This window comes from Tauraco erythrolophus, chromosome 1 (genome assembly GCF_009769465.1).
Source record: "Tauraco erythrolophus isolate bTauEry1 chromosome 1, bTauEry1.pri, whole genome shotgun sequence".
NCBI classification, from domain to species: domain Eukaryota; kingdom Metazoa; phylum Chordata; class Aves; order Musophagiformes; family Musophagidae; genus Tauraco; species Tauraco erythrolophus.
This window is the reverse complement of record NC_141465.1, coordinates 133,063,289-133,090,554: the sequence shown is the minus strand read 5'-3', so window position 1 is coordinate 133,090,554 and position 27,266 is coordinate 133,063,289. Positions and strand designations below refer to the sequence as shown.

At 45.6% G+C, this 27,266-nt stretch overlaps 1 protein-coding gene across 1 annotated transcript in view; it reads right to left on the bottom strand.

Moving 5' to 3' along the window:
- Positions 1-27,266, bottom strand: part of TENM4 (teneurin transmembrane protein 4) — a 380,735-nt gene that overhangs the window by 4,307 nt on the left and 349,162 nt on the right. The window contains 5 exon segments of the mRNA XM_086614637.1: positions 6,939-7,081; positions 11,456-13,070; positions 15,524-15,820; positions 22,825-23,060; positions 26,916-27,088. Coding sequence (XP_086470763.1) covers positions 6,939-7,081; positions 11,456-13,070; positions 15,524-15,820; positions 22,825-23,060; positions 26,916-27,088 — 2,464 coding nt within the window.

Below are 27,266 nucleotides of genomic sequence, written 5' to 3'. Positions count from 1 at the left end.
ATAAAATAAATATTTTATAAATAATATAATTTTATAAAGTTTTAAAAGTAATTACTGCTAAAGAGAGTGAGAGATTGTATTGCACCTCTTATCATTCTGACTGGATAATTTTTATTTTAACTCCTGGTTTGGTTTTGGACTCCTCCAACTGCTTTCTCCAAGATGTTTCCAAACTCTCCAGGTCACTTCTACCCAGCCTCAGGGCCGGGGATTGGTCTTAGACTTCTTTTACTAGCTGTAGAGACATACTTTAAAATGAGATTAGGGAGTCTTGTGAGGCAGTTGTACAACAAAGTGTAAGGGTGGATGGTGTCCTTGGGTTTGCCATTAATTCAGGATAGATGGTAGCCTGGTTGGCACGGGCTGTGATACAGCATGTCTCACAGTCAACAGCTGTGCCATGATCCACCTTCCTCAAGCTCCACAAGCTGGTACCTGGGACCTTCTGGCCTGAGGTAATTGTCAATTTTCCATTGTATGGCCAAATTCTCCATAGCTTTGAATTTCAGATCCGTAATTGCCCATTATAAAAGGAAACACTGATTTTAAAGGATTTTTTTTTTTAACAATTTATGACCCAATAATAGAATACGGAACCTTTCCTTGATCTAGTTACATACCACCTTCATGATATTATACGAAGTCATACAATTTCCACAGCTCCACTGTTCATCTAGGTGTCATTTAGAAGGAAAATAAGCAGCACTCGCCCTGCTACTGGAGGTTTAAGGGATTACACATGATCTAACAGCGATGGTACTGCCATTTCCTGCCTAAGGACACCCATAGAGGACACCAGGCCAACCGCCTTGTTGGTGTGCTCTTGGTCTCCATCCAGGACATCTCCTCCTCTGTACTGGGAAAGCATTTCTCATTTGCATGTGCAACTGTAGGACTGGCACTGGCACTGTTCTTGGTGGCTAAAACAGAGATACAATGGCTGACCAAAGCCACAGAATTAGGAATCTCTTGACCTTCAATCATGTTCCCACTGAGAGATGCTGTAGGTGGGAGGTTTGTAAAGTTTGGCTCTTGAACCACCTTCATTGGCAAAGAAACTGAGCAGCTACCTGCCAATCTGTGGCTGTTCCAGCCTTCTATGTACCTGCTTCTCACGTACATCGTAGCCAGTGTTGACTGCAGGACTGTTTCAGTTGCCCATACATGGATGTCTAGTGTGATCTGAGATGTCTCAGAATGCCTTCAGCATCCACACAGGGCGGTGAGAAATTGAAGAAGCTCTGGGAGATATTTTCCCTTCTGAAGTAGCACCTGGAGGCCACTTTGCTAACCTGGCTCCTGTATGGGCAACTCAATCAAATCCCTACTTTGCACAGTCAATGGAGCCTACAGTGCATTCAGTTTTGTCTAAAATTAATGCCTAGCAGGTGGACAGCCCTTTAAGTGAGCTCCACTGCCTGTATGAACCAGATGTTGACAGACTACAGTGGGTGCACACATCTAGCACACATGGAGACACCTACATCTTTGTATCTTAGTCTTGAATTCAGTCCTAGCTCTTAGCAGCTGATGCTCTGAACTGTCCTTTGGGCTCTGCTGACAAGTGACCCAAATGGGTGGTGTTGAACATAGTTTTTGACAGTATGGGGAGCCCTGCCAGGCCACCAGTTGTCACTCTAGAAGGTGCAGGTAATCCATGCTGTAGACATGAGGAAGTGCAGGAAATTCTAGGGTATTTCAAACAGCACCAGCAGCCAAGTTCATTGTAGATCTCTGCTGGCTATAATGGAGCTTGGATACCAAGTTCACATGCAGAGACTTAAATTTAGGTGTCTTAATCAAGAGCAAAATCGTATCCAAAGGGTTTTCCACTGGGGACTTGTTACAGGCCTTATGGGCTCTCCCCATCTCTTGTCACATAGGGAAGTAGGATCAAACACATGCAAAGCTGTAATGCTGAACATCATCATCACTTAACTACTACAACAACTAAACACATCTCTGTTATCTTAAAAATGAGCCCAGGATGACTTTGAAATGACTTTTTGAGTGCATTCCTTGGATAAAAGAGTGTATGTGGGAACGGTATTTTTTTAAAGGAAAAGCAAACAAAAAAGAACCCAAACAACAAATTCAGGCAAACCAGAGCACAGCTAGCTTGTATGCTCTGCTGTGAATATAAAGAGGGTGGAGGCAAACAGATTACATGTAGTTCAAAGAGGCAGTGTATCCCTGGCTTTGAAATTACCATTTCTGTTTCATCTTAGAACTCATTTTAATGAACTGGCAAGGAAGAGAAACAGAAAATTTCCATCCAAGGCTGCAGTGGCATGTGGCATTCTCTAAAAAATGCTGCTGCTTTTAGCAACCGTAAACTAAGGTATCTATAAAGCCAGTTTTATGGAAGAAAGAAGGGAATTCATAGTTATTTTATTTCAATATTCGTTGCTAGATGCAAGTGACAAATATGCTGGGTTTGTTTTTCCTCACAGTCTTTTTTAATCAGATGTCCTTAGATGACATTTCCCTTTATCTAGTAAGAACCCACTGGAGAGAAGAGAATGACCTTCCTCATTCGCTGGCTGCTGCACGGAGCTCGAGAGAACGGCACATTACAGAGATCTCTGAATAGCCTCTTGCATTTTGCCGGCACCTCTTGAGGATTCGAAATACCATAGCCAGATACTATCATCTGTTGTTTTTAAATACCGCCTTCCAGTGTGAGACTGAAAGCTTTAATTTCCCATCAAGGATCCAAGATGTAAAATACGTCAACATGGTTCCAAGTTCCTCTATATCCTTGTGCCATTATACACAGATAGGTGCTTCTCTTACCACCATATGGCTTACAACGCACAAAACCACTTCTTCCAAAAGGCTTGGAAGTTATGACTTCTCTGAAATATTACTCATTGTTAACTCTTTCCTATTTATCTTCTAGCTCTCTGTTAACAAAACTATTATCCAGAAACCAACCTCTTCCCTCCGTTCCACCTGGCCATCACCTGAAGACGAAGCCCCTTTCTGATGTTCCCCACCAACTCCCAGCTGGTGGAGGCACAAGAGGAGCCCATCAACCACAACAGCCTATCAATCACCTACCCATCAGCACACCTCTTTAGCAACCTGCCAACCACAAATGCAAGTGGGACAATGGAGGTGAGTGACTGACCAGCAAGCCCAGTGTTGTAGATGGTGATTGGTTAGCAACAAGTGAAACATAAGTGTTAACTCTTGGGCTCCGAGGACAGGTCTCTCTTCCAGCCTGCCAGTGTACACAGCTGCAGGGAGATAACAAAGTTGAGCTCATCAAGCAGATTTCCATCTATGGGGAAATAAGAGGATTTGCCTCCTTCTCTTGCTCATCTATTTTCATAAAGCTTCAAGAGATTAAAGTCTTTGAGACTTCAACTCCTTGCTCCACATCAGAGCCAGTGAAAACTGGCCACTACTTTTGCAAAACATAACTGGGAGCTGATGGATAGACGTGCAGACAGCACAATGGCCCAAGCGCAGGACAAAGCACTCACAGTGTGAACATGCCCTCCCTGAATGATGAACACTGGCAGAGCCAGTACCTCAAACAGATTGTCCTTTGGAGAAGCTCTTCCAGAGAGCACAGCCCTGCAGCTCACTCTCTGGCTGAGCATCCCTTGCTTCCAAAACGCTGCTCCACAAGGGATGCCAAAAGCTGCTCCTCCAGCACAGCAGAAAACAAGACCTTTCCTGGAGGCACAGTGCTCACGGGATGGAGAGAAGGGTAGCTAATAATATGATGCAGTTAACGATGTAAGTGCTGACTCTAGAACACCCCTCCCTGCAAATAGAGTTGTTGTGGCTCCAGCAATTACCTGACAGTTCAACAAGACAAAAGAGAGGGAGGGGAAGAAAAAAAAAAAAAAAAAAGAGAAATTGGATTCAGATGCAGCAGCTTCACAATATGCCAGAGGTCACCCAGAGTCCTCTGGTGGCCAATAACACCGAACTTGTTCAACAAACAATTTAGTGACAGCCTCACGGTCGTAGGGAGGAGCGGGGGAAAGTGCTGCACAACAGAGATTGGATTTTAAATGTCACTCCAGAGCTGCAGGGGGTTAGCGCAAGGTTTACGACAGGCTGGCTCTTTCCGAGCCGGTGGTTGCTCCAAGTCAGAATTATCTCTCCCATCTTCCAGCCCCGCAAGGCAAGTACCAACAGTGTTTTGGAAGGACATGTTAGACCCTCTGGTTACGCGCTCTGAAGAGATACGGAGCAGCTGTTTATATGGAGTTGGTTGCTGTGCTGTTGTGCTCCTGTTATTCACTCCTCTCCTATAAAAGAACTGACTCAACCTGCTTTGATCAGCAAAGCCAGTGGAGTAACTCAAATTTGCTTTGGTCTATCGCAAGGAGGGATGTGACCCAAAGAAACCAGGGAACGGAAGACGTGGACGTGAGAAAGCTGTGGTTCCTCATTTGGTGAATGTCCCTGATTTGGAAGCAGCATGGGCATTGTCCAGTGCCTTGTCCAGGCTACTTTTAAATGCCAAAAGATCTGGAGATTACTCCACACGCTCTGGAAGATCATTTCACAGTTTGATCAGTCTTAGTATCGGAACACGTTTCCTGAGGTTCCATTTAACGTTGTTTAATTCTGTCATTTGCTATGTGAAATTTTCATCAATAAATGCAGAGACACTCAGTAAGAAGGAGGGCTGGGAGTGTGTATGGGTGGCTGGAAGGATTGGGAGCGAGCAGAACTCCATGTGAAACATCGGTACTGGACGCACAAATAGCTTTAGGAGAAAATGGAACATATGTTCAGGTATCATACGTGAAAGAATTTGGTTTATGCAAATATATGCCTGCAGAATACTGGATGTGACAGAAAGGAAGGGAATCCTCTCTATGACATTTGAGAGCCACTTGCTATCACAGCGTGATCCTGCAACTGTAGACTAAAATAAAAACGCTCGTGTTTTGTTGCTGTCATAACACAGGGGAAGAATATGAAACAACCTGCAACGGTGAAATTCCACTTCCAACACCGCGAGTGTGAAGTGACTCATCTGGCAGCACGACAGCTGCCTGAAACCCTCTTCTACCAAGCAGATCCCTGCACAGTCCCCACTGCAGCTTCTTGCGTTAAAAACCTGACGGGGACGCGGAGATTTTCTTTTCCTCTTCTTGCTCGTTCAGGCAGATTCACCTCAAATGAGTGGATGGAAGGGAAGGCTCCTTGGTTTTATTTCCAGCTCAGCTGCCTGCACGAGCAAGTGTCAGTCTTCATCTCAAGCTGTCACTCATGTTACTTGGCTATTCAATAAGCCTAATAATAATAATGAACTAATGATAAAATAATGATATAATAATAACAACACCGCCACCAATAATAATAATTTCTGTTGTGGTTCTGTGAGAGTTATTATCTACTGCACATAACAATTTAGAGACAATCTTTTGTGTGGTTTCTGACTGAGCCTTCCCTGTTTGCCTTCTCCTGTACAGCTTTGCCTGGGGAGACTGTGTCACATCAGAGAGGAGAAAAAATCCTGAGGCTATTTCTCATTACAGAAACCATCTCTATTAGCATTTTATTGTTTAATCCAAGGGAGAGAGAAACAAAAAAGGAGTCTCTTAGCTTCAAAACACAACCAAGTGACTGCGGCACAATGGTTTTCAAGCATCAACTCAGCCATGGTAGCAAAAGGCATAGTTCTTTTGGTCTCTCTCTATTATAAAGTGATATATCTTAATATAGAAACCTCTCGTTGAAGCTGGTACACTTTAGCTTGTCTTCACCATAGCTATAAGCCTGAGTTCTGAGGATGAGCTGACACATGACTATTTTATTAATCCACAGTATCTTGTTCATACCTCGGAGTGATACCTTTTGTGGTTGGGGAGATGCGTCACTGGATTTTACCTCCTGGTTTAATACATGTACACCTCAAGAATCTGCTGCAGGACAGTGAGATTTCAGTGAATGCTTAGATAAAGAGGCTGGGAGGGCAGCTGGGATCAATTCCACTTCTTAGCATTATCATTTTATTAGCAGAAATGTTAAGAGCATATCTTGATCTCCCCAAACAAACTGGTGCCCCACTGCTCTCGTGATGCTGGAATACACAGCAATAGCAAGCAGGAATTTGGGCTGAAGAGGATTTGGACTAAACAGATGAAAAGTAATCCCAGAATAAAATCAGGCTAGGAGAGGAAAGAGTATCCTAACAGGTAAATGACTTTCTCAAGGTCATACAACTGATAAGCAGTAGGGCTGGGAGTAACGCAGGGCGCTCAGATCCTGACCCAGTGTGCCAACCTTTAACAGTGCTGCCTCTGTCTTTCAGCTGAGTGACTCCCAACAGGAAGAGAGGGGGAAATGAATGGGCTGTAAAAGCTTTTTTCTTGCCAATTTCATCATTGAATTCTGTGCCAGCATCTACCAAAATGGCTTGTGATGCAGGCCTGCTTTTAAAAGCAGGACACGCTGACTTGGGATTAAACCCAGCCAGGTAAAAGGGAAGTTAACGATCAGCTAAAGCTTCTTTCTGGTGAGACCCACTGCAATGCAGAAGTTTCCTAGAGAAGTACTGGGAATTGTTGTTCAAGACATTTTAAACCAGACTGAGTAAGTTTCTAGAAAAAAAAAAAAAATGTAGAAAATGATTCTGTATCGAGATTTGTTTGTTTTCACTTCCAATGATCCTTGGTGCAAAGGCCTTGAACCTGGCCTGCAATACCTTGTAACAAGGCTCTTGCAGGAGAAAGACACAGTAACACACCATTTCATTAAGCTACCACCAGAAAACACCACAGGAAAAAGCACCATGGAAGTAAGGAACTTAAGATGTGATTATTCGGTCAGATTTCATGCCTGCAATGGGGAACGACTCACATTTAATCTCCCAGTGTATGTGGGAGAAAAGGAGTTTTTTTTAATAACTAGATAGTACGCTGATAAGGGTGTGAGATACAGTATGGAGTTGCATGGATCACCTTGCTATTGTCCCATTCTTGAGTCTTCATCTGTGTGTGGATAAGCTCATAGGACGGCTCCATTGCATCCATGTCTGGCTTGGGGTAGCCGGGGATGACGTTGTGTAGCTGGAACCCAAAAGTGAGCAGCCAACTGTTGACATCTGGAAAGGAAGAGAAGCATAAATCAGACCATCTGATCGCTCAAGCAGGGTTGCCCTGGAGAACAGCACAGAAAAGGACTCTGTAGTGCCTGGCTCTGTAGCAGTCTGGCCAAAATGATGAGCATCTACTCCACGTGAAGAGCACAAATCTTAATGGGCCTTGAAAGAATCATGTGCCAAAGCTGGGCTTTCCACCTCCAACCACAGTCCAATTCGGCACTTTCCCAGCTCTGAAACAGAAGCTTTGGCAGTGACCAAATAGCTCAAATCAAAGCCAACTCAATATCTGCCCTTTGTCAGCAGCACCAGCACCGCTCTAAGGTGACGCAGGAGAAGCACAGGAACAATACACTACTGGAGACTGAGATGCTCTAGCTGAATGGGAGGTGTTGTCCAGTCCTACCATCACCTCTGAATGTCTCAGCCACAACGCTTCTCTTCCTGAAGCCTCTCAAAGGGTCTGCAGGCTGAAGATTAAATTTAGAGCTATGTGAGCCAGAATACCAGGATATTCAGGGTGAACAGCACGGTCATTTGGCAGGTGCTAATGGAAGAGGTTCTGGACATATCCTCTGCTTGTTCCATGGCTTTTCCACCTCTTGGTATTTTTCATAAGAAGGTGTAGTTTATTAAACCAGTGTAAAGTCACATGTCATCTTTTATAGAGGTATTTAAAATCAGCCTCCACAATACCTGCAAGGAACATTATAGTGCAAATAAGTGTACAGATACAAGACTACTTTGCTTGGGTACCTTTCACAAACCCTTTAGAAGTCCATGGATGGTGAGAAAACTGCTGGCTATCAGTGATAAATTATTGTCCTATGCAAAAGGGGGACCACTGGCACTAAAGAGGACATGATGGAAACCCCAGCCATTTGACACATCGTTCCTGTATTCGCTTGACAGTGCAGACTGCAAAGTATTCCCTGGTTTTGATTGCACAGCTATTAGGAATGTTGATCCACTGGAGGAAACAACGATGAAGCTGACAAACTCCTGGATCTGCTTGGGATCAGCATCGCTTCGCCCCTTAACTTCAGAGCATTTGATGATCTCACCTTGTTTGCTTTCACTGAACTCTAGAGAAGGACACACCTGCCACAATCCTGAAGCAATACGGTGTGTGTTTGGCACACAAATAGCAATTGCAAGAAAAAGAAAGGTATGAAGGTAAAGTTTAACTAATATCAGCTCCCAGGGGTCTTAAGTGTTTTGCATGTAACTGGGATTGTGTTGGTGATGGCTCTGCTTCAAGCTGGACGTGCAAGGGACTTGATTTTCATTTTGCTAAACTCAATAAACGTTGTTGAAACAATCTGAGAAAGGGATCAATTTAAATAACCAAATATGCATCTTTGAATATATTTTTCTCTGTTCCCCGTGAGCCTAAATGAGTATTTTGAAGAGCTGGAAAAGAAATTATGGATGCAAGCAGCAAATAAGGCACTTCCAGATGACTGGAGAACCAGGAGCCAAACAAACACACTATCTGTTGCTTGTTTTCTTACAGGCCAAAATGTTGAGATTGGGCAGAAGTCCAAAAAGCCCTTGTGACAATCCATGTGGAAGGGGGAGGATTTCTGTAATAAAAACACTTCTGTTCACTCAACGTACAGATTGTTTTTGGAGTGTCTTTGAAACAGAGAGGTTGCAGGGAGGGAAAGAAATTAAAAGGCTCGTTTGATTATTTTTTTGCTTAGTGCTAAGCCAGCCTGCTTCCAAATCCTCATCAGAAATGAAGACCTTTGATGTATATGTTGTGGACCAGGTGGTCAGGAGAACAAAGTGAAACAGTGAAGGTCGGCACTGGTGCAGGAACTGTTCTCCAAGCACTTCACAAATGTTAAAAAGGATACAGAACGAGGATGCTGAACAGCTGAAAAATATGTAACATGTCTGGAAAGATTCAAGAGAGGCTTTTTTTGCCACTTCTCAGAAAATTGACTTTCAAAACATTTGCAAACAGGAGTTTGTTCTTTTTGGGAAGAGGTGTTGGAATACCCAGTACAAAAAAAACAAAAAACAAAAAACACACCACCCAAAAACCAAAAACAGGAGGAAGGTGTGGAGCTGAGAAAACAGAGGAGAAAATATTAATTTGCCAAGAGGCAGTGACAACTTTTTTGACAGAAAAGTACATTTCACATCACAGAGGTTTTTTTTCAGCTACAGTAACCCTGCCAACACATTTCACAGTAAATTCATTTGAGGGCAAAGAAAAAGAGTGCTTAATGCAGACACATGTAATGGAAATGTCAGTTCAATCCATCAGGACTGCTGAAGCTGGCAGCAAAGCTCTGCGCCATGAAGTGTACAATTGCTAAAATATTCGTGTTCAACAATGGGCCTCTCAAAACACAAATACCTGCTTCTCCTGCTCTCCCCTCTGCCTGGCTCCAATTTGTACCCACAAGCTCAGAAACCTCAGCGTTGGATACCAAAGCGTGTGTCGTTTGCCCGTGTCCTGGGTGCTGAGCTCCCCTAAGGACAGCGGGTTCCAGAGTGGGGATGGAGGGACAGAATTCCCTGTACCTGAATCTGGGGAAATTTGGTGATGACAAGGACATGCTCGTGGTGGATCCTGCCCACAAGGTGCCAGAAATCTTCAGCAGAAAGAAATGCCAGAGCAGCAGCCTCGTATCATGGCTCATCCCATAAGGGGACTTGTTTCTTCCATGCACTGGGAGAGGAGAAACTTAAAAAACATATTTAAGCTCTGTATTCTTGAAAGACTAAAACCAGAAGTTTTAAGACAGTGGAAAAAGTCATTTGGTGCATATAAAATATTAAAGTATCAGATTTGGCCATCTTGATGCTATCATCAGAGCTGGGTGGGAAGGTGTTTGCCTGTTCCAAGACAGGATTGGAAATTTTGTCCTGTTTTCACTTGAGCAGGAAAATAAAAAATCTGTTAACATGTCACAAAGCAACCGTTCAAAAACTAGATCCGTTCAAGATAATAATTTCAAGTTAAGATCTTCCATTTGGTTTTGACTCCTTAATTTTTCTTTTCCAGTTTTCAATCATTGGTTTGCACTTAACTTGAAAACGTTCCAAACAGGAATTTTTTTTTTAGGCTATTTTGGAATTTGTCATTTAGACAATTTTGAGAGCTGTTTACAACAATTCTGCTGAGAAATCTCTCGAGCTCAACCCTCTCCCATAAACAAATTCAATTTTGACAAATGAGCATTTTCTGATAGGAAAAGTTATCTCAAAGTATTCTTTGCCAGACTTAATTATCACAGCGAGGCCAACACACGGGATCTTAGTTTGCATCTTTTGGCATATTTTACTTCCCTCATGGCATCATCTTCTCAGCTCTAGAGAAAATAGCTTTTCATTAAAAAAAAATACAATCTAATCCTTATGATTATTGCTGAAGAACCTGAAGGCACGAATCCTAATGGTCAAAAAACCAAGTGGAATAGAATAACCCAGGATTTTTATTTGGTAACATTTTTTGCTAATATGCCAATCTCGTAACTTAGGGGAATGCAAATATTGTTGCATATAAGAAAGTAGTGATAGACGCAGCAGGAACATTTAACAAATAATTACGTCTCCTTAAGAAGAACGTATATTTGATTTGTGATTGTGTCACTTGGTTTCCCAAGGTGAAGTACAGGGAAAAGAGTCCCACCAAAACAGACCTCTCAAACATTACTACCAGTGTTGCACCAAGTATGAAGACAGGAAGGACATTTAACCTCCAGAGTGATTTTCTGTATAAAAAACATACATAGAGCTCATGCTATTGCCATATTACAAAGTCCCAGGGGACGCAGGGCAGAGGTTATGTCAAGCTGTGGGGTAGGTATGCCCTAAAATCTGGCCTGTAAGTCTAACACACCTGCTTTTATTGACTTTTAGTGGAAACTGTTAGTTCTGTGGGGCAGATTAACTTTGAACTACACGGTTCGTGTATTGTGCTCTGCAATGGCTGGCTGTAATAAGAGGTTTAAGTTGCTGTTGCCATTCTGCTCAAACAAATCTGCACGTCATTTGTTTAGTTCCAACTAAATCTCTTGGCAAAACCATGTAAACAGAGCTGCCCCTCGACAAAGCGAAAGGTTATCAGGACATTAATTGGCAGCTAAACTTGGGATATCTGAGGGATCAAAACACTGGAAGCAAATTAAAGAGAGCAAACAGCACGGAAGAGAAAAGGAAACAGGTTTGGGAATCACAATCTCCATGTCTGCTAATGAATTAAACATACCTTGGCCATAGGGGTCAACAGGCAAAGAAAAGCTTGTGTCCGCTATGTTAAACACCAGAAAACCTCGTGGTGACCAGGATACTGAGAGAGAAGAAACCTATTCACTGATGTCAAGCTTGTGAATATGTTAATGAGTTTAAATGTCTTACCTGTCATGTAACATTTGATATCCTGAGAGTTGCTAATGGGATTGTTGTTTTTGAACATGTACAGGTTGAACGGCATTATGTTATTGCTACTCAGGTGCTTCCACATATCATGGTCTGGACTTGTCCACCGACCCGCTAGCACGTCATAGTCTCTCCGTCCCATGTGGATAAGCTTTGTGAGGGGGTCATACAGTCCTCCGTGGTAGCCGATGATGATCTGGAAGTTGGGGTTGGTGTCCATATAGATCTCTCCATATGCTGTGTACAGTATCTGCTTAATCATTAAGCCAGTCCCGCTGAAGACAGCCAGAGGAGTGCCAATATTATCACAGGCTATGTAGAATTCATCGCCGCTGCTGAGCTCCATTGCAAAGAGGTGGCCTTGGAGGTCGTAGTAGAGGGAGGTGATCTCAGAGCTCGAGTGGTTGTATAAATGGGTGACCTTGGTTGGGTTGGTCAGGTCTGCATAGAAGAACTGCAAGTGATGGCCATGGCTGGTTTTGCTAGAGACTCTCCTTCCTAGTCCATCATAGCGGTATTTCACACTCCACCCACTAGCTTTATTGTAGGCTTTGATGAGCAGACCAGCTGAATTGTACTCAAAAATATCATTGCCTCTTTGCTTCAGGAAGCCATCTTCATCCATTTTGTACTGCACATCCCCCAGTCTAGTAATCCTATCCCTGAGGTCGTACCTGAGCGGTGTAAGGCGGGCACTATTCCCCGGACTCAATAAATGGAGGTTTCCATTTAGGTCGTAGCTGTAACGCCAGAGTGGTTTGTCATTGATAGACACTGTCTGCAACTGGCCATCAGCATCATACTCGTACGAGTACCTAGTTGTGTTTGCATAAGGGCCAACCTTCAGCTCTTTCTTAACCACTCTCCCCATGTTGTCATACTGCACAGTCATCCAGTACATCAGTGACCGGAATATCTCATACTGGACCTCCTTCATCCTGCCGTAGGCATCAAAATGTTTAGTGTGAGTCATGACAGCAGTGGTGATAATCTGGTTGATATCGTAGTAAATGACTCCGAATTTACCGAATTGCTCAGTTTTGCCTGACACATCATCGTACCTGTAGAGATCAATGGGCAGAGGTGTCTCGTTGATGACTGCTTGCATGCTGGTCACCCGAAAGCTGTTGTCATAATTATAGTCAAAGCGTGCATTCACCATGCCTTCCTCAGTGAAGCGGAAAATCTGTCGATCGATGAGAGGTCCTATCTGTCGGTATCTGATTGTACATGTGAACCCTTCATTCTGCAAGTTTATTGTCTTCAGCATGCCAGCGGTTTCGTCATAGGTGAAACTGATCTTTGTGGTGTCGTAGAGCATCTCGGCTAACTTGGACAACTTTCCATACTTGTAGATGACACGTCTCCCGGTCCCCAAGTACAAAGTGTGGAGGAGCTGCTCATCCTCTGTGAAATCCTGAATCACCGAGGCATTGCCTTCTGGTGGTCGGTAGATGTTCCTGTAGTAACCGATGGAACGAATGGTTTCTAAAGTCTGACGGGCAACGTTGGGCATGGTCACTGATGACAACCGGTCATTCTTATCAAACTCAAAGATGTACTGTCTCTGGCTGTGAAGGAGCAGCACCATGGACTGGATGGGAAGGAGAAAAGTATAGATTATATTCCCAGTTTTCAGGCAAAATTATACTCCACTCTCACAAAATCTGCTAGGTTCTCCAATCCAAAGAGCAGGTGAGATAAATCTCTGCACCCACAGGATTAAAAGGTGAAAGGTATGGAGCTGCACAGCCCATCAAGTGTCCCCAAGTAGCAGTGGGTCAGAGAAAGTAGCAGTTAATGCAAGTGTGGAAGGTCTAAGTTCAGAATGCTCAGTTGTTGGAATCAATATCCTGTAGCTAGCTGCCTCTACCTAAATTCCCCATGCCAATAGCTTTTGCAGACTACATAAACAAAATTGGTAGAGTGACTTGAACAATGCTTGAAAAAGTACCCCCTGACACTTTCCAACGCCCAATTGATTCATTGTGTCTCTGTATCTTCCATTACCCTCTTACTGCAAACTTCCACCTGCACTCTTATCTGTTCTAGGATTTTTTTTTGCATGTGTAGTGGGTTTGCGTGGCAAAGTTTTGGTAGAAGTGAGGCTACAGGGGTGGCTTCTGTGTGAAGCTGCTAGAAGCTTCCCCTATGTCCAATAGAGCCAATGCCAGCCACCTCCAAGAGGGACCTGCTGCTGGCCAAGGCTGAGCCCATCAGTGACAGTGGTGGCACCTCTGTGATATGTTTAAGACAGGGAGGAAAAATACCCCTGTGCAACAAACTGCAGCTGGGAAGAGAAGTGAGAATATGGAAGAGAAACATCTCTGCAGACACCAAGGCCAGTGAACAAGGAGGAGGAGGAGGTGCTCCTGGCGCTGGAGCAGAGATACCCCTGCAGCCCATGGTGAAGACCATGGTGAGGCAGGCTGTCCTCCTGCAGCCCATGGATGTCAATGGTGAAGCAGAGATCCACCTGCAGCCCATGGAGGACCCCATGCCAGAGCAGGTGGATGCCCAAAGGAGGCTGTGACCTCGTAGGAAACCTGTGCTGAAGCAGGCTCCTGGCAGGACCTGTGGACCATGGAGAGAGGAGCCCAGGCTGGAGGAGGACTTATGACCCCATAGGGGTCCCACACTTCTGTTCCTGAAGGACTATGCCCCATGGGAAGGACCCACTCTGGAGCAGTTCGTGAAGAATGGCAGCCCATGGGAAGGACTCACATTGGAGAAGTTCATGGATAACTGTCTCCTGTGGGAGGGACCACGCTGGAGCAGGGGAAGAGTGTGAGGACTCCTTCCCCTGAGGAGGAAGGAGCGGCAGAAACAACATGCGATGAACTGACGCAACCCCCATTCCCCATCCTCCTGCCCCATGGTGAGAGAGGCAGTAGAGAAACTGGGAGCAAAGTTAAGCCCAGGAAGAAGGGACCCATGAGCCTTTCATTACATTTTGTCTCCCCTGTCCAACTGAGGAAGGGAGCAATAGATTGTATAATACAAGGAGCAAGTCTTTTTTTTTTGCTTTTTAGAAGCTACATGACTGTAGTTTCCTTAAATGGTTGCAGGGACAGTCTCTGTGCAAAATTCAGCCATAAAAAATTCCACCACCAGGTATGCAGCATATGGATCCATAGACACTGGGGAGTGTAATGATGAATAGTAATACCCAGAAGAATTTAAGTCCCGTGCCAATCTACAGAGTGCAGACTACAGAAAACACTGCAAAATGTTCTACAACAGTCTGGCTGGATTCACGCCTCGCGCTTTTTAATTATATGTATTTCCTAGGAAGCAAGAATGGGCCACTTGAAGAAGGCTGGACGTCAGACTGTATGGGTTGTTCTCACATGGAAAATCAGAGAATCATAGAATGGTATGGGTTGGAAGAGACCTTAAAGCTCATTAGTTCCAACCCCCCTGCCATGGGCAGGGACATCTTTCACTCAATCAGGTTGCTCAAAGCCTCATTCAACCTGGCCTTGAACACGTCCAGGGATGGGACATCCACAACTTCTCTGGCCAACCTGGTGGTGCCTCACCACCCTTTGAGTGAAGAATTTCTTCCTTAGATCTAACTGAAATCTCCCCTCTTTCAATTTAAAGCCATTGCCCCTTGTCCTGTCACTACATGCTCTTGTCAAAAGTCCCTCTCCAGCTTTCCTGTAGGCCCCTTCAGGTACTGGAAGGCTGTTCACTCCTCTGACTTTACCTGAAGATATTTTATATCGCAGCTACCTCAGCAAAGGAATGTTGTGCTTAAAAAATCAAATGCCAAAGCTTCACAGCATGAAGACATGCTCTCAGTGTGACTGGAAAAGAGGGGAACTGTCCCGAGAGGAACTTCTCAGGCTATTTTCAACTGCTTTTTGGTGGTTTGGCATCAAAGTTACTATGTGCACCTCGGTGGAGGCAAAATACACAGGAGTATTGGACCATCAGGACCATAAATCATCTAATGTGAAGTAATGCAGCTGTACTGAGGCCAAAGGAGTAAAGCTCGTTTGCACTAAACGTGCCATCACAGAGTGATTCGAAGATTCTTACCTTCTCCAAGTAAGTGTAGCTCCATGATTTGCCATCAGCAAAGATCCTGGATGTAATTCTGCCAGACTGATCATACTCCATCCTTTCTGACATCGTGCCCCTCTGAATCCCTGCAATGTGTCCTCCTGGGGAATAGGTGACGTTGACCCCGTTCAGTCTGCTGCTGGGTGACCAGAGACTGGGCCTCCCTGCCTGGTCGTAGAGGATGCGGAGCATGAACTTGCGGTGGTCATCATAGATTTTCTCTGTCCTTGTCACACGATCAAAGTCGAGGGACAGCAGGTTTCTGTTGTGAACCTACAGGAAAGAGACGGGGAATTAGGAAGCTGGAAACAGTTTCTAAGTTACAAAGACTAACCTTGTTTCACCAAACACCTCCTTTGACCATACTAGAGAGTATCCAGCTGTTCATTGCCTCGGGATAAGATTTTCGAAGCAAATACTTTTCTTAATGTTGCTTCTGTTGACTTTAGTGAGGAGAGAGGCAGAAAAACAGAGGGTACTTTTGAAGCATCATGACAGTGAAGGAATATTTCCTATATCCCAAACCTAGCAGATGTGATCGCACACCTACAGAAGATGACAACTTGTTGTAAGGAATATTTACAAGGTACTCTGCTTAGCAAACTCAGGATATACAGTCTTTTGCTTTCATGCATATCAAAAAATAATACTTGTAGAAAAAAAGATGGATATTGTGTCAACATAGCGGAAAGCAGAGCTTTTCTCTGAGTTTACTGAATACGCTGCACACGCTGGAGGTTAAGCCTTTCCCCTGAGATGAAATACGAAGGCCTTGACTACTGGAGATGTTAGGCAGAGCAGGAACATTTCTGTGAGAGCCAGAGTTTTGGCTTCTTTGTCCTGGGGTTACTCAGTGTTCATAATTACACTTCTGTTACCTCCACTGCCTCTGCATTTCCAAAGATCAAAGGTATCTACTTCAAAGGCAGGAGCAGGAACACATTTTGATTTAGGGATCGTAGCGCACAGCAATACAAAAAGGAGCTGATGATACAACTCGTGTTTAGCCACGTGCATAAGGAGACTTTCAAAGCCACATCACCACGGTAGCAAAGCCCTGAGCAGGGACGAAAACTCCACATTGCCAGCATGAGCTTGCCAGTGGAGCCACCTCTTTCTCCATCCCACCACTTTCAAACCTTTCTCAGCTGGTGAACCCCTCTTTTAGAGAAAGGTGCAGATTCTTCTCAGCTGAATTTCAAATTCCAAACACCTGACTTGGTTTTTAGTTCCCTTTGCAGCCCTTCAGCTGCAGTCAATAAACCAGGCTTTGCAGGTTGCTGCAAGATCTTCAGACTGCAGATTAAACATACTGCCTCATCCTGCTCTGGGTAAAGCTCCTGACCTGAGCACTCTTCTTAGCCCTGCTCCAGCTTTGATCTTGGCCATTACTTCAGGGTGTGAGATTGAATTCCCGCTGTATTTTGAGGGATGTGAGAGTATCTGAGAGCTAAAGAGCAAGAGAAAAGATGTGATAGAGCCATCAGAGAAGAGGCTCCTCAGCCCTGGAGGGGTGGGAGAGGGACGGGCAGGACCACTGTAGTGCTCCTGTGCTGCGTGAGCAGATGTCTGGGCTGACACCTGAGAACGGGGACGCTGCAAAACCAGAATTCAAAAGAAAGCATCTCAGGAGCTGGGGTGGGAAGAGGCAAAAGCACAGCTGAGAAAACATGGAAGCGTGCTGAGGGGGTGTGTGGCCAGCCGAAAGAGAAGGAACCGGTGCCGCGATGTAGGGGTGAAGATGATGTCAGAGGACACGAGTGCAAAAATGACTTTTGACTTAAGAATAACAATGCTAAAAGGCAGGTGTGACTCAAGGAAAGAAACGGCGTGGAGAGGTAGATAATGCTCTAATTAAATGTGTGTAAACTAAACAGGCAATGGGAGAAAGAGGGAATCAGCCAACAGCCTGCTGTAACGGGCAAGCTGGGAAATAATTAAAAAGGTATCAAAACTCTAAGTGCAGAGGCACACGTGTAACTAACAGAGCAATCTGATATCTCGGCGGTGCTCGCTGCTATAAATAGAGAAACAGAAGTGGCAATTGCTAGGGGAAAGTAAAAAAAAAAAAAAAGGAAAGCGGGAAGGAACAGCATCTCTGCCTTCAATCTACTGTGCAGCTCCAGCCCAGCAGCTGCAGCTTCTTTTGCTACTGGTCTCTGCCAAGAGAGCTGGAAAGAGCTTTTCCAGGGCTGGGACAGTAATCCAGGCTGAAAGTGGCCTCCCCGATCTGTACGCCAGCAGCAGTGTGATTCCCTGTGCTGGAAGGACCAACTAACAGGTCCCAGGACAGCTTTCAAGCTCAGCCCAAACCTCTGCATCCCATTACTGGTGCCCTAAGTCATTTTACCCTCCCCACGCTCTGGCAAGCAATTTCTACGGGACTACTTGGAACCAGTCTCCCTTTTCATTATTATAATTTTGTTTTTCATGATTTGTTTTCTCCTGCTCTCTTGGTGTAATCTCTCTTCTCCCTGAGAAGTGCTGCAGTGCCAAGAGCCACCCCTGAAGGTGATGGGCAAAGTGAACCTTACCCTGCCAGATAGCCTCTGAACAGGGGCTAAATCTTTTTTTCATCCTCGTTCGAGGGCATGCCTTGAATAGAAAAGAATTTTCTGCAGAAGCACTTGACAGGGCTCCAGGCTTCAGTCCAATAACTGTGTTTTATGGTGAGCAGCTAAATAAGGTGCCATCCTACATCCCGGAGTCCTTATCTTGGAAGAGGGTCTGAAAAGCTCCTGCAAAAAGCTTTTTGCCCCTCAGAACGTTTGATGAGGCTTGTGATCAGCACAAGGCTGAGATAGGGTAAATTTAAATCCACAGTTCACTGTGATTTGACCTCCCCTCTACGTGTGAGAGACTAAATTTAACCCAAAACTCATGCTCTACAATACTTTATTCAATCCCTTACATTGCTCTGGAAAAGCAAGACCATAAACATACCACCAACTCTGATTTCTCCAATGCTTGCTATGTAGCTCCTTAGCTTAAATTATAATTAAAAAAACATTATTGATCTCCCTGGGAGCAAAAGAGCACAAAAAGGGAAGATTTCTCATGAAAACGCTCTGGCAACCTTCAGCAGAGGGAGGCAAACAATACTTCTGCAATGAGAACTCCAGCAGCCAGCAACATCCATGTGATAAACGGCCGCCTACGAAGCAATTTCCCCAGCGAATTGCTAAAAACCTTTGGAGTGGCCATACCCAGACCTCGACACCTCGCAGAAATTGTGGAGGTGACGCTGGACTGTCCTCGTTAGTCAACACACCAGGAACGGTTAGCAGCATATCCCAGGAGACCTCTCCGGTTACACTGGTTCTGGGGAGAGTGTGGGACGCTTGGTCTTGATGCCACCATTAACCTGCTGCCAAGGTCTTGGGAAAAACAAAGTGAATTACAACGGGAGTTTCCATGGTTAAATAAATGAATGAGCTGAGCCAGCAGCTCTGTCTCTTTTGGCTGTCCTATTTCATAGATTTCATAGATTTCTAGGTTGGAAAAGACCTTAGAGATCATCGAGTCCAACCATCCCTAATCCCCATTGAACCATATCCTCAAGTAGCTCATCCACCCTATTCTTAAACACATCCAGGGATGGGGACTCAACCACCTCCCTGGGCAGCTTATTCCAGTGCCTTGCTCCACTGTCAGAGATTATTTTACATCCTTCTTTATTGAAAAACTCATGTTTGTTTTTTTTTAAAAAAAGGATGGAGCTCTGTTTCTTGAAGCTGAGTTTACCTAATGCTCTCACTGTAGATGGAGTTTGTATTGCTGTTGGCCAGTGATGGGTTGAATTCACAGCCAGCCAATCTGCAGATATCTCACTGCTGGGTGGGTAGGTCAGAGCATCACAACTTGCCATGGGGTGTGTGGGACAGGAGAAGGGAAAAGGGCTGCTTTAACATTTTCGTGCTGCTTTGCTGCTGCCTGGCCAAGCGTGGAGCCAGGTCAGCACTGGCTGAGATGAGACTGGGAAAAGACATCAGGGCTGGCCCTTTCCCCGTCATCCATGCAGAAGTCTCTGTCCTGTGCCTTATTCCTGCACTAAAGAAATCTGTGCATTATATCATCTCCTAGGGCCCAAGAGGCAGATGAGAAACTGGCCTCATCATGCTGGGAGCTGGTTGAGCTCATGGCAACAGCTCATCAGTCCCCAAGAACACCCTGTAACCATGGGAAGAAAGGCCACAACTCATAAAATGTGGTTCCATGCAGCAGAAAGGGTGGTGGTTTCAGGGAAACTCTCTTTTACAGTGGCCAGATCCTGTTCTCCTTGTCTCAAAGGCTTCATGGATTGATGCTGCAGCCTCTTTGGACATGCTCTTTCCCCATGCAGAACCACATCTTTGCTGCTGTCTCACGCGAGCAGCAGGGTGAGAGGAGAGGGAAGGCGGTGATTTACTCACATATGGCAGAAAATGATAACATTTCCCAAAATGAATAAAAACATGTTGAATTCCACTTCCCTAAGCTTCTCCCTTGGCAGGGAAAGCAGCAATTACTGGTATGAGAGAAGAGGAGAACATGACACACAGAATATGTTAAGTGCCAGGCAATCCCCAGGGAGGCAATTAGCACCTTGCAGGTTTATGTCTTAGGGGTGCAGCTGCTGCCATGCAGGTACAAACAGGCAGCTTAAAACTTCTTGTACACCCTCAGCTACTTTGAACCCTGAGCAGAGCCACAACTGAGTCCTTCAACCGTGTCAGATGCTCTTCTGCTTCACTAGAAGGGCCCCGATAGGCTCAAAATGTGAATAAATGCTGGCAGATTTACGGGGACACAAGTAATCAGCCTGAAAACTCATTTTGCAAGTGTTTTTCCAACTGCAGTCCGATATAAAACAAAGCCACATTCTGCGTTGGAATCCACTGTGAAAATTTTGGAAGATAAAACCGACACGGGCAGCTGAGCTGCGGCTAAACGAGTGGAAACCACTTTGAACACCAAATAGCTGTGACCCAGCTGCAGATTTCAGAAGGCTCTCTCTTTGAAGAGAAAGACCTGGCTGATAATTCCATCAGTTATTAAAAGCAAAATAAAAAGGAAATAAAAATCCCAAGACAAACCAAACAAGAAGGCTGATGCCAACTGATCTGCAGACATACAGCAGTTCCCACCGAGGGAGCAGCTTCAGCTTTCGCTACTATTTGCAGTTTTTCTCCTGATAACGAAAACACGAGGCCACTGACACAAAGGGAAAAGAGCAGAGGTCGGGTTGGGGAGGGTGAAGAGCGATACTTGACAAGTGTGACCGAGGAGAGATGGGAGAAATCACATCAGGGTGGCAGGGGTCACACTGCAGGGAATGAGGAGAGCTGAAGAGCGAAGAAGTGAAGAGCTCTGGAGTCCTCAACACAAGAAGGACATGGAGCTGCTGGAGCAAGTCCAAAGGAGGGCCACGAAGATGATCCGAGGGCTGGAGCACCTCTGCTATGGAGACAGGCTGAGAGAGTTGGGGCTGTTCAGCCTGGAGAAGGCTCCAGGGTGATCTTATTGCAGCCTTCTAGTAACTAAAGGGGGCCTACAGGAAAGCTGGAGAGGGACTTTTTACAAGGGTATGTAGTGATAGGACAAGGGGCAATGGCTTTAAACTGAAAGAGGGGAGATTTAGACTGGATATAAGGAAGAAATTTTTTACATTGAGGGTGGTGAGGCACTGGCACAGGTTTCCCAGAGAAGTTGTGGCTGCCCCATCCCTGGAAGTGTTCAAGGCCAGGTTGGATGAGGCTTTGAGCAACCTGGTGTAGTGGAGGGTGTCCCTGCCCGTGGCAGGAGGGTTGGAACTAGATGATCTTTGAAGTCCCTTCCAACCCAAACCGTTCTATGGTTCTATGATTCTAAGAGCAAGGACTGGGAAACACTTATTCTGAACCCGGAGCATTAACATTTACTGCAAAGCTGAAGTGTGAATAAACAGCTGCAGTCCTTTCTCTGTGGTGGCATTACACAGCACTAAGCATTTTTATCAAAGGGTCTAAATTTGTCAAGTGCTGAGCAGCTTCCCAGGAGCCGCTCCTGAGCCTGTGACTCTGAGACAAGCAAGGTGCAGGGTGACAGCACAGGACTTGATGATCTTCAAGGTCTTTTCCAACCTAAATGATTCTATGGTTCTATGACTCTTCTATGACTACATTCACAAGCTACCAGCCTCGCCAGCAGTTAGCAGAGGAATTACAGGCTTGTTAGGCAAGATCATTAAACAGCCCTAACAAGGCTGTGGTGCGTTGTGTGGAACAACGTTTTCAAGACACATCAGTCTCAAGCACAGAACAGACCGCGGGCTCCTGGAGGAGAGAGAGTACCATCAGGTTGGAGCTGTTTGTAAACGCTTCACTTTGGGGAACAACAGCAGTTGCAATGCAATGCCCTGTGAGCCCAGCTCTTCAACAGGTCCAACAGATTAGCAAGTTTCAGGAACCTAGAGATTTTTCTGAGGCTGCTCAGTGAACAATAATCACAGAATCATAGAATGGTTTGGGTTGGAAGGGACCTTCAAAATCATCTAGTTCCAACCCCCCTGCCATGGGCAGGGACACCCTCCACTACACCAGGTTGCCCAAAGCCTCATCCAGCCTGGCCTTGAACACTTCCAGGGATGGGGCAGCCACAGCTTCTCTGGGCAACCTGTGCCAGGGCTTCACCACCCTCACAGTGAAGAATCTCTTCCCTAGATCTCATTGAAATCCACTTTTTTTTCAGTTTAAATCCATTGCCCCTTGTCCTATCACTACACTCCCTTGTCAAAAGTCCCTCTCCAGCTTTCTTGTAGCCCCTTTAGGTACTGGAAGGCTGCTAGAAGGTCTCCCCGGAGCCTTCTCTTCTCCAGGCTGAACAATCCCAACTCCCTCAGCCTATCCTCATACGCTTATAAAGCTTTCAGTGCTCAGGTTTATTACTGCCAGCAGCCCAGGTAGAAAATACTTGTACTAATTGGTGTTGTATTTTATAATTATGACCATCCCTTGCTTGTTTAAACAGCCTGACATGATGGTTAAACCTGTGATGTCTGACAGGAGGTGATGCGTTCCCAATGATGCAGAGAACTTGCAGGCAAATCAGGAACAGTACCTGTGATGGCTAAGAGAATGTTAGTACGTAAGAGGGACATAAGGATACATTCAAGTGATAAAATTTGCGTTGTTCTCTGTCCTGCAGCCCCATCCCTGTTGCAGGCGGTACAAATCAGCCCTGTCCCTTTCCATCATGAGACCGGGGACTGATAAGATGAGAAGTGGAGTAGTCCAAAACTGATTACACTTCTCACTTACCCTCAGCCGACGTCCAAAGACAGTGACCTGCCCCCTCGCTTGCTCCTTCCTCTGCCTCCACTCCACGAGATTGAGGCCGTTGTCGATGGGCAGGGTGACGTTCCTCTTCCCCACCGTGGGGTTGACGGTGCCAGCCAGCAGATGCGGCTCGGTTTGCAGGGCCACCTCCATGCCGTTAGCCAGCATCAGTCTGAGCGAGCCGTCAGCGCCAATGTAGTAGCTGTTTCGGACTTGGTCTGAAGATGGAAAAGACATCTTTTCAAATGGCTGCCCAATGACCCAGCTCCAGCTTTTCATGTGCTCCCTCACCCAGGCTCCATCCACATTTCTGATGGTTGTAAGCAAATGCACCGTCACTCACCCATCTCGGTCACAGTGAGCAAAACGTTTATTTCACCAGTGAAAGTAAAGATGGACAATCTCTTTTTCATTCTGATGAGATTCTCCACTTCGAATTCTTGCAGAAATTCTTTTGTATTCTTTTGTAACACAGGTTACAAAAGGCACTAGTGGGAGAGCCATGTAATACCCCAGCAAAGGACACAGGTTCAAACCTCTTCCTCTAGGCTCAAACACTGGGTGGTGAGATATTTGTTTTAAATCACACTCCAGCTGAAAACTTTCCACGTTTTTATATCCTAAAGATCCCAGTTTCTCTACAATATATGAAAAAGTGGGGCCACCTACTTTCCTCAGCTTATTCACCATCTCACAAGTGACAGGAAATTGCACAGCGAGTTAATGCTAACCAGTTCCCCAAACAACAGCCTCTCACTTAGCAAAGCTTTCAGGAGGCAACTGAAGTCCTCATGTTTGGAGAGAAAGCAGAGGCACTAAGCTCCCACACATCTCCATACATCTGGCTTCCACTAGGTCCTCAGAGATCAGCAGTTTTTGAAGCCGGGATTTGGGACTTCGGGAATGGAAGAGAAGAACAATATTCCTTCCACGTCCTTCAGGGACTACGCAGGCTGAAACGTCATCCTTTGAATCTCCTACCCCTTTATTTCATGAAGGGTAAGAAAGCATGAGACTTGCTCAGTGCAGGATGGGTTAAAAGCACATTAAACAAAGACTGCCTTATCTGAAGCTCCTCAAACGCTGGAAAATATTACAATTTCTGTCTCCCCAGCTGCCATAAATACTGAATTGTGAATAAAACCACCCATTAAAAAATCATGTCAATCGTTTTTCCGTTCTGAGGCAAGTTGGATTTTGTTCACTAGTTGCTGTGCCATAGCTCAGCAGGAAATGAGGTCACAGCGAAATGATCATCTCTCGTCTGGATGAAATAGATCAGCAAAGAGCAGAGTTTGGTATAATTGGGAAAGGAAACGTGACACCGGTTGGTCTTTTTTTATTGTGAGTCTGATCCTGCTCCTGTTGTAGCCAGCTGGAGTCTTGCCACACTGACCTCAGCAGGACCACAACTCAACTCACTGTACACAGTAGTGATGGTGTGAAACCACCGTGGCACTGGATTGTGCCACTGTAAACATACAGCAGTGACCCACAGTGTAGATCCAAATATTTTAGCTATACCACTAAGTACTTGATGGACTTTCAACATAGACTCCAGCAGGATCAAGCCCACTCCACACTTGATTCTGCAAATGGAGAGAAGGGGGACAATCAGCTGACTGTCACACTCTTGTTCTTAGATGCTTGGTCTGGTGAGAAAGTGGTAGGAGATGTGCTTTAAATCAAATCAGTGAAATATCTCTGCACAGCTAATATATTCCTCCCTCCTTCGTCCTTCACCAGGAATCAGGAGAAAGCTTGAAGCTCTCTGTGAAATTCACTGAACGTGTGATGTTCCCTTTGTGTCCCACGAGCACCACAGAGGGCTTATGGTGGATTGTCACCAGCAGTGTCGTACAATGAGGAGAATGTAAATCCTCCACTTCCAACATTTTCTCAAGAGAAGATTCTTCCTCAGCTTTGGAAGATATTTCTCCAAGACTACATGAAATCAAGGGGCCATTGGATGCTGCACTTTATGCCGCTTTGGCTCTGGGTACTTGTTCCCTATTTTAGCCTTGAACAAACACTCATTTTGTCATTAATCCAGAGAACGACATCCCACAGACGCGCTGAGGTGCCTGTTAGCTGTAGAGGCTCCTAAATCCACCCTGCAGGAATCCGTAACCTTCTGAAAATGCCTTCTCAGATCTCACCTGTTCGCAAAGTGATCCAGGTTGCCTGAAAGGTTCAGCAAGGATTTGTGAAAGCTGGCCAGAGCTGTGAGTCCAGAAGGAAAATGCATGAGCACCTCTCGTGCAAAGGGAATCTGCAATATGCATTTTCCCTGAAGAACGACGGAGCAAGCAGGACACAGACCTTGAGAATGGCTCCAGCTCCATCCGCTGGAGAGGCACTTGGAAAGCAACTTACATTTCAGCTGTGCTCAATACATCCCTGGGTGACTCCAGTGGCCCTTGTTTTATTTTCTACAGTGCTGCCATGAACAAACAGCTACCTCAGCTTGGGAATTCACTCTCCCTAACGCCTGTGGGAAGCCACCCTCAGCAGGTCACAGGCCACCTCTGCTGCAACATTAGCCAGATCTTCATTTTAAGCTAAGGGCATTTCTTCAGATCCAAACAGTTTTGTAATTTTATACTTCTGAAGATGCTTAAGCTGTTTGTAATACCACAAGTCCTGAAGGCGAGCGTGCCTCGGTGCTGGCGGGCAATACAATGAGATAATTGACCGTGGCACCATTATGTAACTGTGCCTTCAGCTCTGGGCGTATAAATCACATCACAGTCAATTATCTCACTGAAGGGCCCCCAACAGCGGGCTCTATTGCTTAATTAGGCTCTTGAGGTGAAGCCAACCTCGTGGCTGTGCACTTGCCAGACGTCTTAATGCGGGTGGGTGGGACGGGGTGAGGTAGGTTGGATCTGCTTTGCAGGCTGAAGTAAAGAACAAGAAAGTCATCGTGTTTCCCACAGGAATAGTGAGGATGGCTTGAAGGGGCTGGCACCCTCTCAGCCACCCTCTCCAGAGGCAGGAAAAGCCATGTCCAGGCATAGCAGACACTTTCTTTTAGGAAAGCTTCCTGTTATTATAGGGAGGGGGAGGAAAATGTGTGTCCCAGAGATGCAGGAACAAATGTTGGTCTGGAACGCGTCGATCTCAACTTGGAGCACTTTGTTCCTCACAAGGGGAAATGACATTTGACACCTCATTGCCATCAGGCACAGACTAAGAGTGAAAGAGAGCTGGGGAGAGAAGAAAGCAAAGAGTCTGAAAGTCTCTTCCCTCTCTCCAAGCCCCAGGGAACAGGAGGAATGGCTCACCCTGACCCTAAGGAGGCTTCAGCCTTCAGAACTTGGAGATCCAGGTTGACATGGTTTGCGCACTACAACTTCTGCCCCTACCAGTACGTCAGCACAGTGCTCCCCTGCTATTTATTCCTCTTATCTTTCCCACTTCATCACCTTTTCCTCCACCTCATCAATCCTCCACTTCCCCACCTTACCATCACCAGCAGAACTGTGCTCATTTCCAACAACCACAAACTGGTCCCACCTGGCTGCCCACCTCTCCTTCCTCCTTTGTGCCTCTCCATACCAACCCTTTAGCTCAAATGCAGATGTTTTTTTACAGGGATAGTAATTCTTCTGGATGGTGCCTTGTGCATGTTTGAACAACCAGCGAACAAAGAATCAGAGAGATCTCCAGGAACCAGCTGGAAGTCTGTTCCAGAAGGAGAGTAACTGCTAAGTTGGAAGCCATTAAGAGAATGAAGCAAAGGGGTCGGCTGGAAGCGCGGCTAGATTTATGCAACCCTTTTTGTTATAACAATAATGGTAATGATGATGGAGGACTGTACTGCATGAGGGCTGCACGGCAAGGGGACTGGCTGAGAATTGAAGCAGAAAACAGCTGTGCAGAGCAACCACGGCACTAGGGAATGTGGCTAAGTAGGTGTGAGTGTGCCTCTGTACCAGCACGTGGGGAGCTCTGGGGCACTGAGGATGCAGGTGATTTTTGGTGCTGGGATTATCAAGACGACGCCTGTTTCCTGGTGGATAATCCATTGTGTGCAGCTTGGCTGGGAGAAGGACAGTGGCCCAACTCACCTTGGAGCAGGGTGTAGAAGGCTCCCGACGCCGACAAATTGGTTGTTATTGTAACATCATCCTTGCTGGAGGTTTCCACCTGGACGTGCACGGAGCTGTCGGTATCGCTGCGGAAGCTGCTCACTTGGCCAGTAGGGAAGGTCACGTTGGTCAGGCGCCCAAAGCTGTCGTACCTGAAAGGGAGGATGGAGTGAAGTCAACAGCATTGAGAGAGGAGTGGGATACAGGAATCATCCTACAAAGCACAGACCAAGCCTTGAAGTCTTCACCCAGGTTTTCCCTAGAGAAAAAGGCACTGTCAGCCTGTCAGATCATCTTGACTTTTTTTGGCTTCATGAGAAGAAAATCACA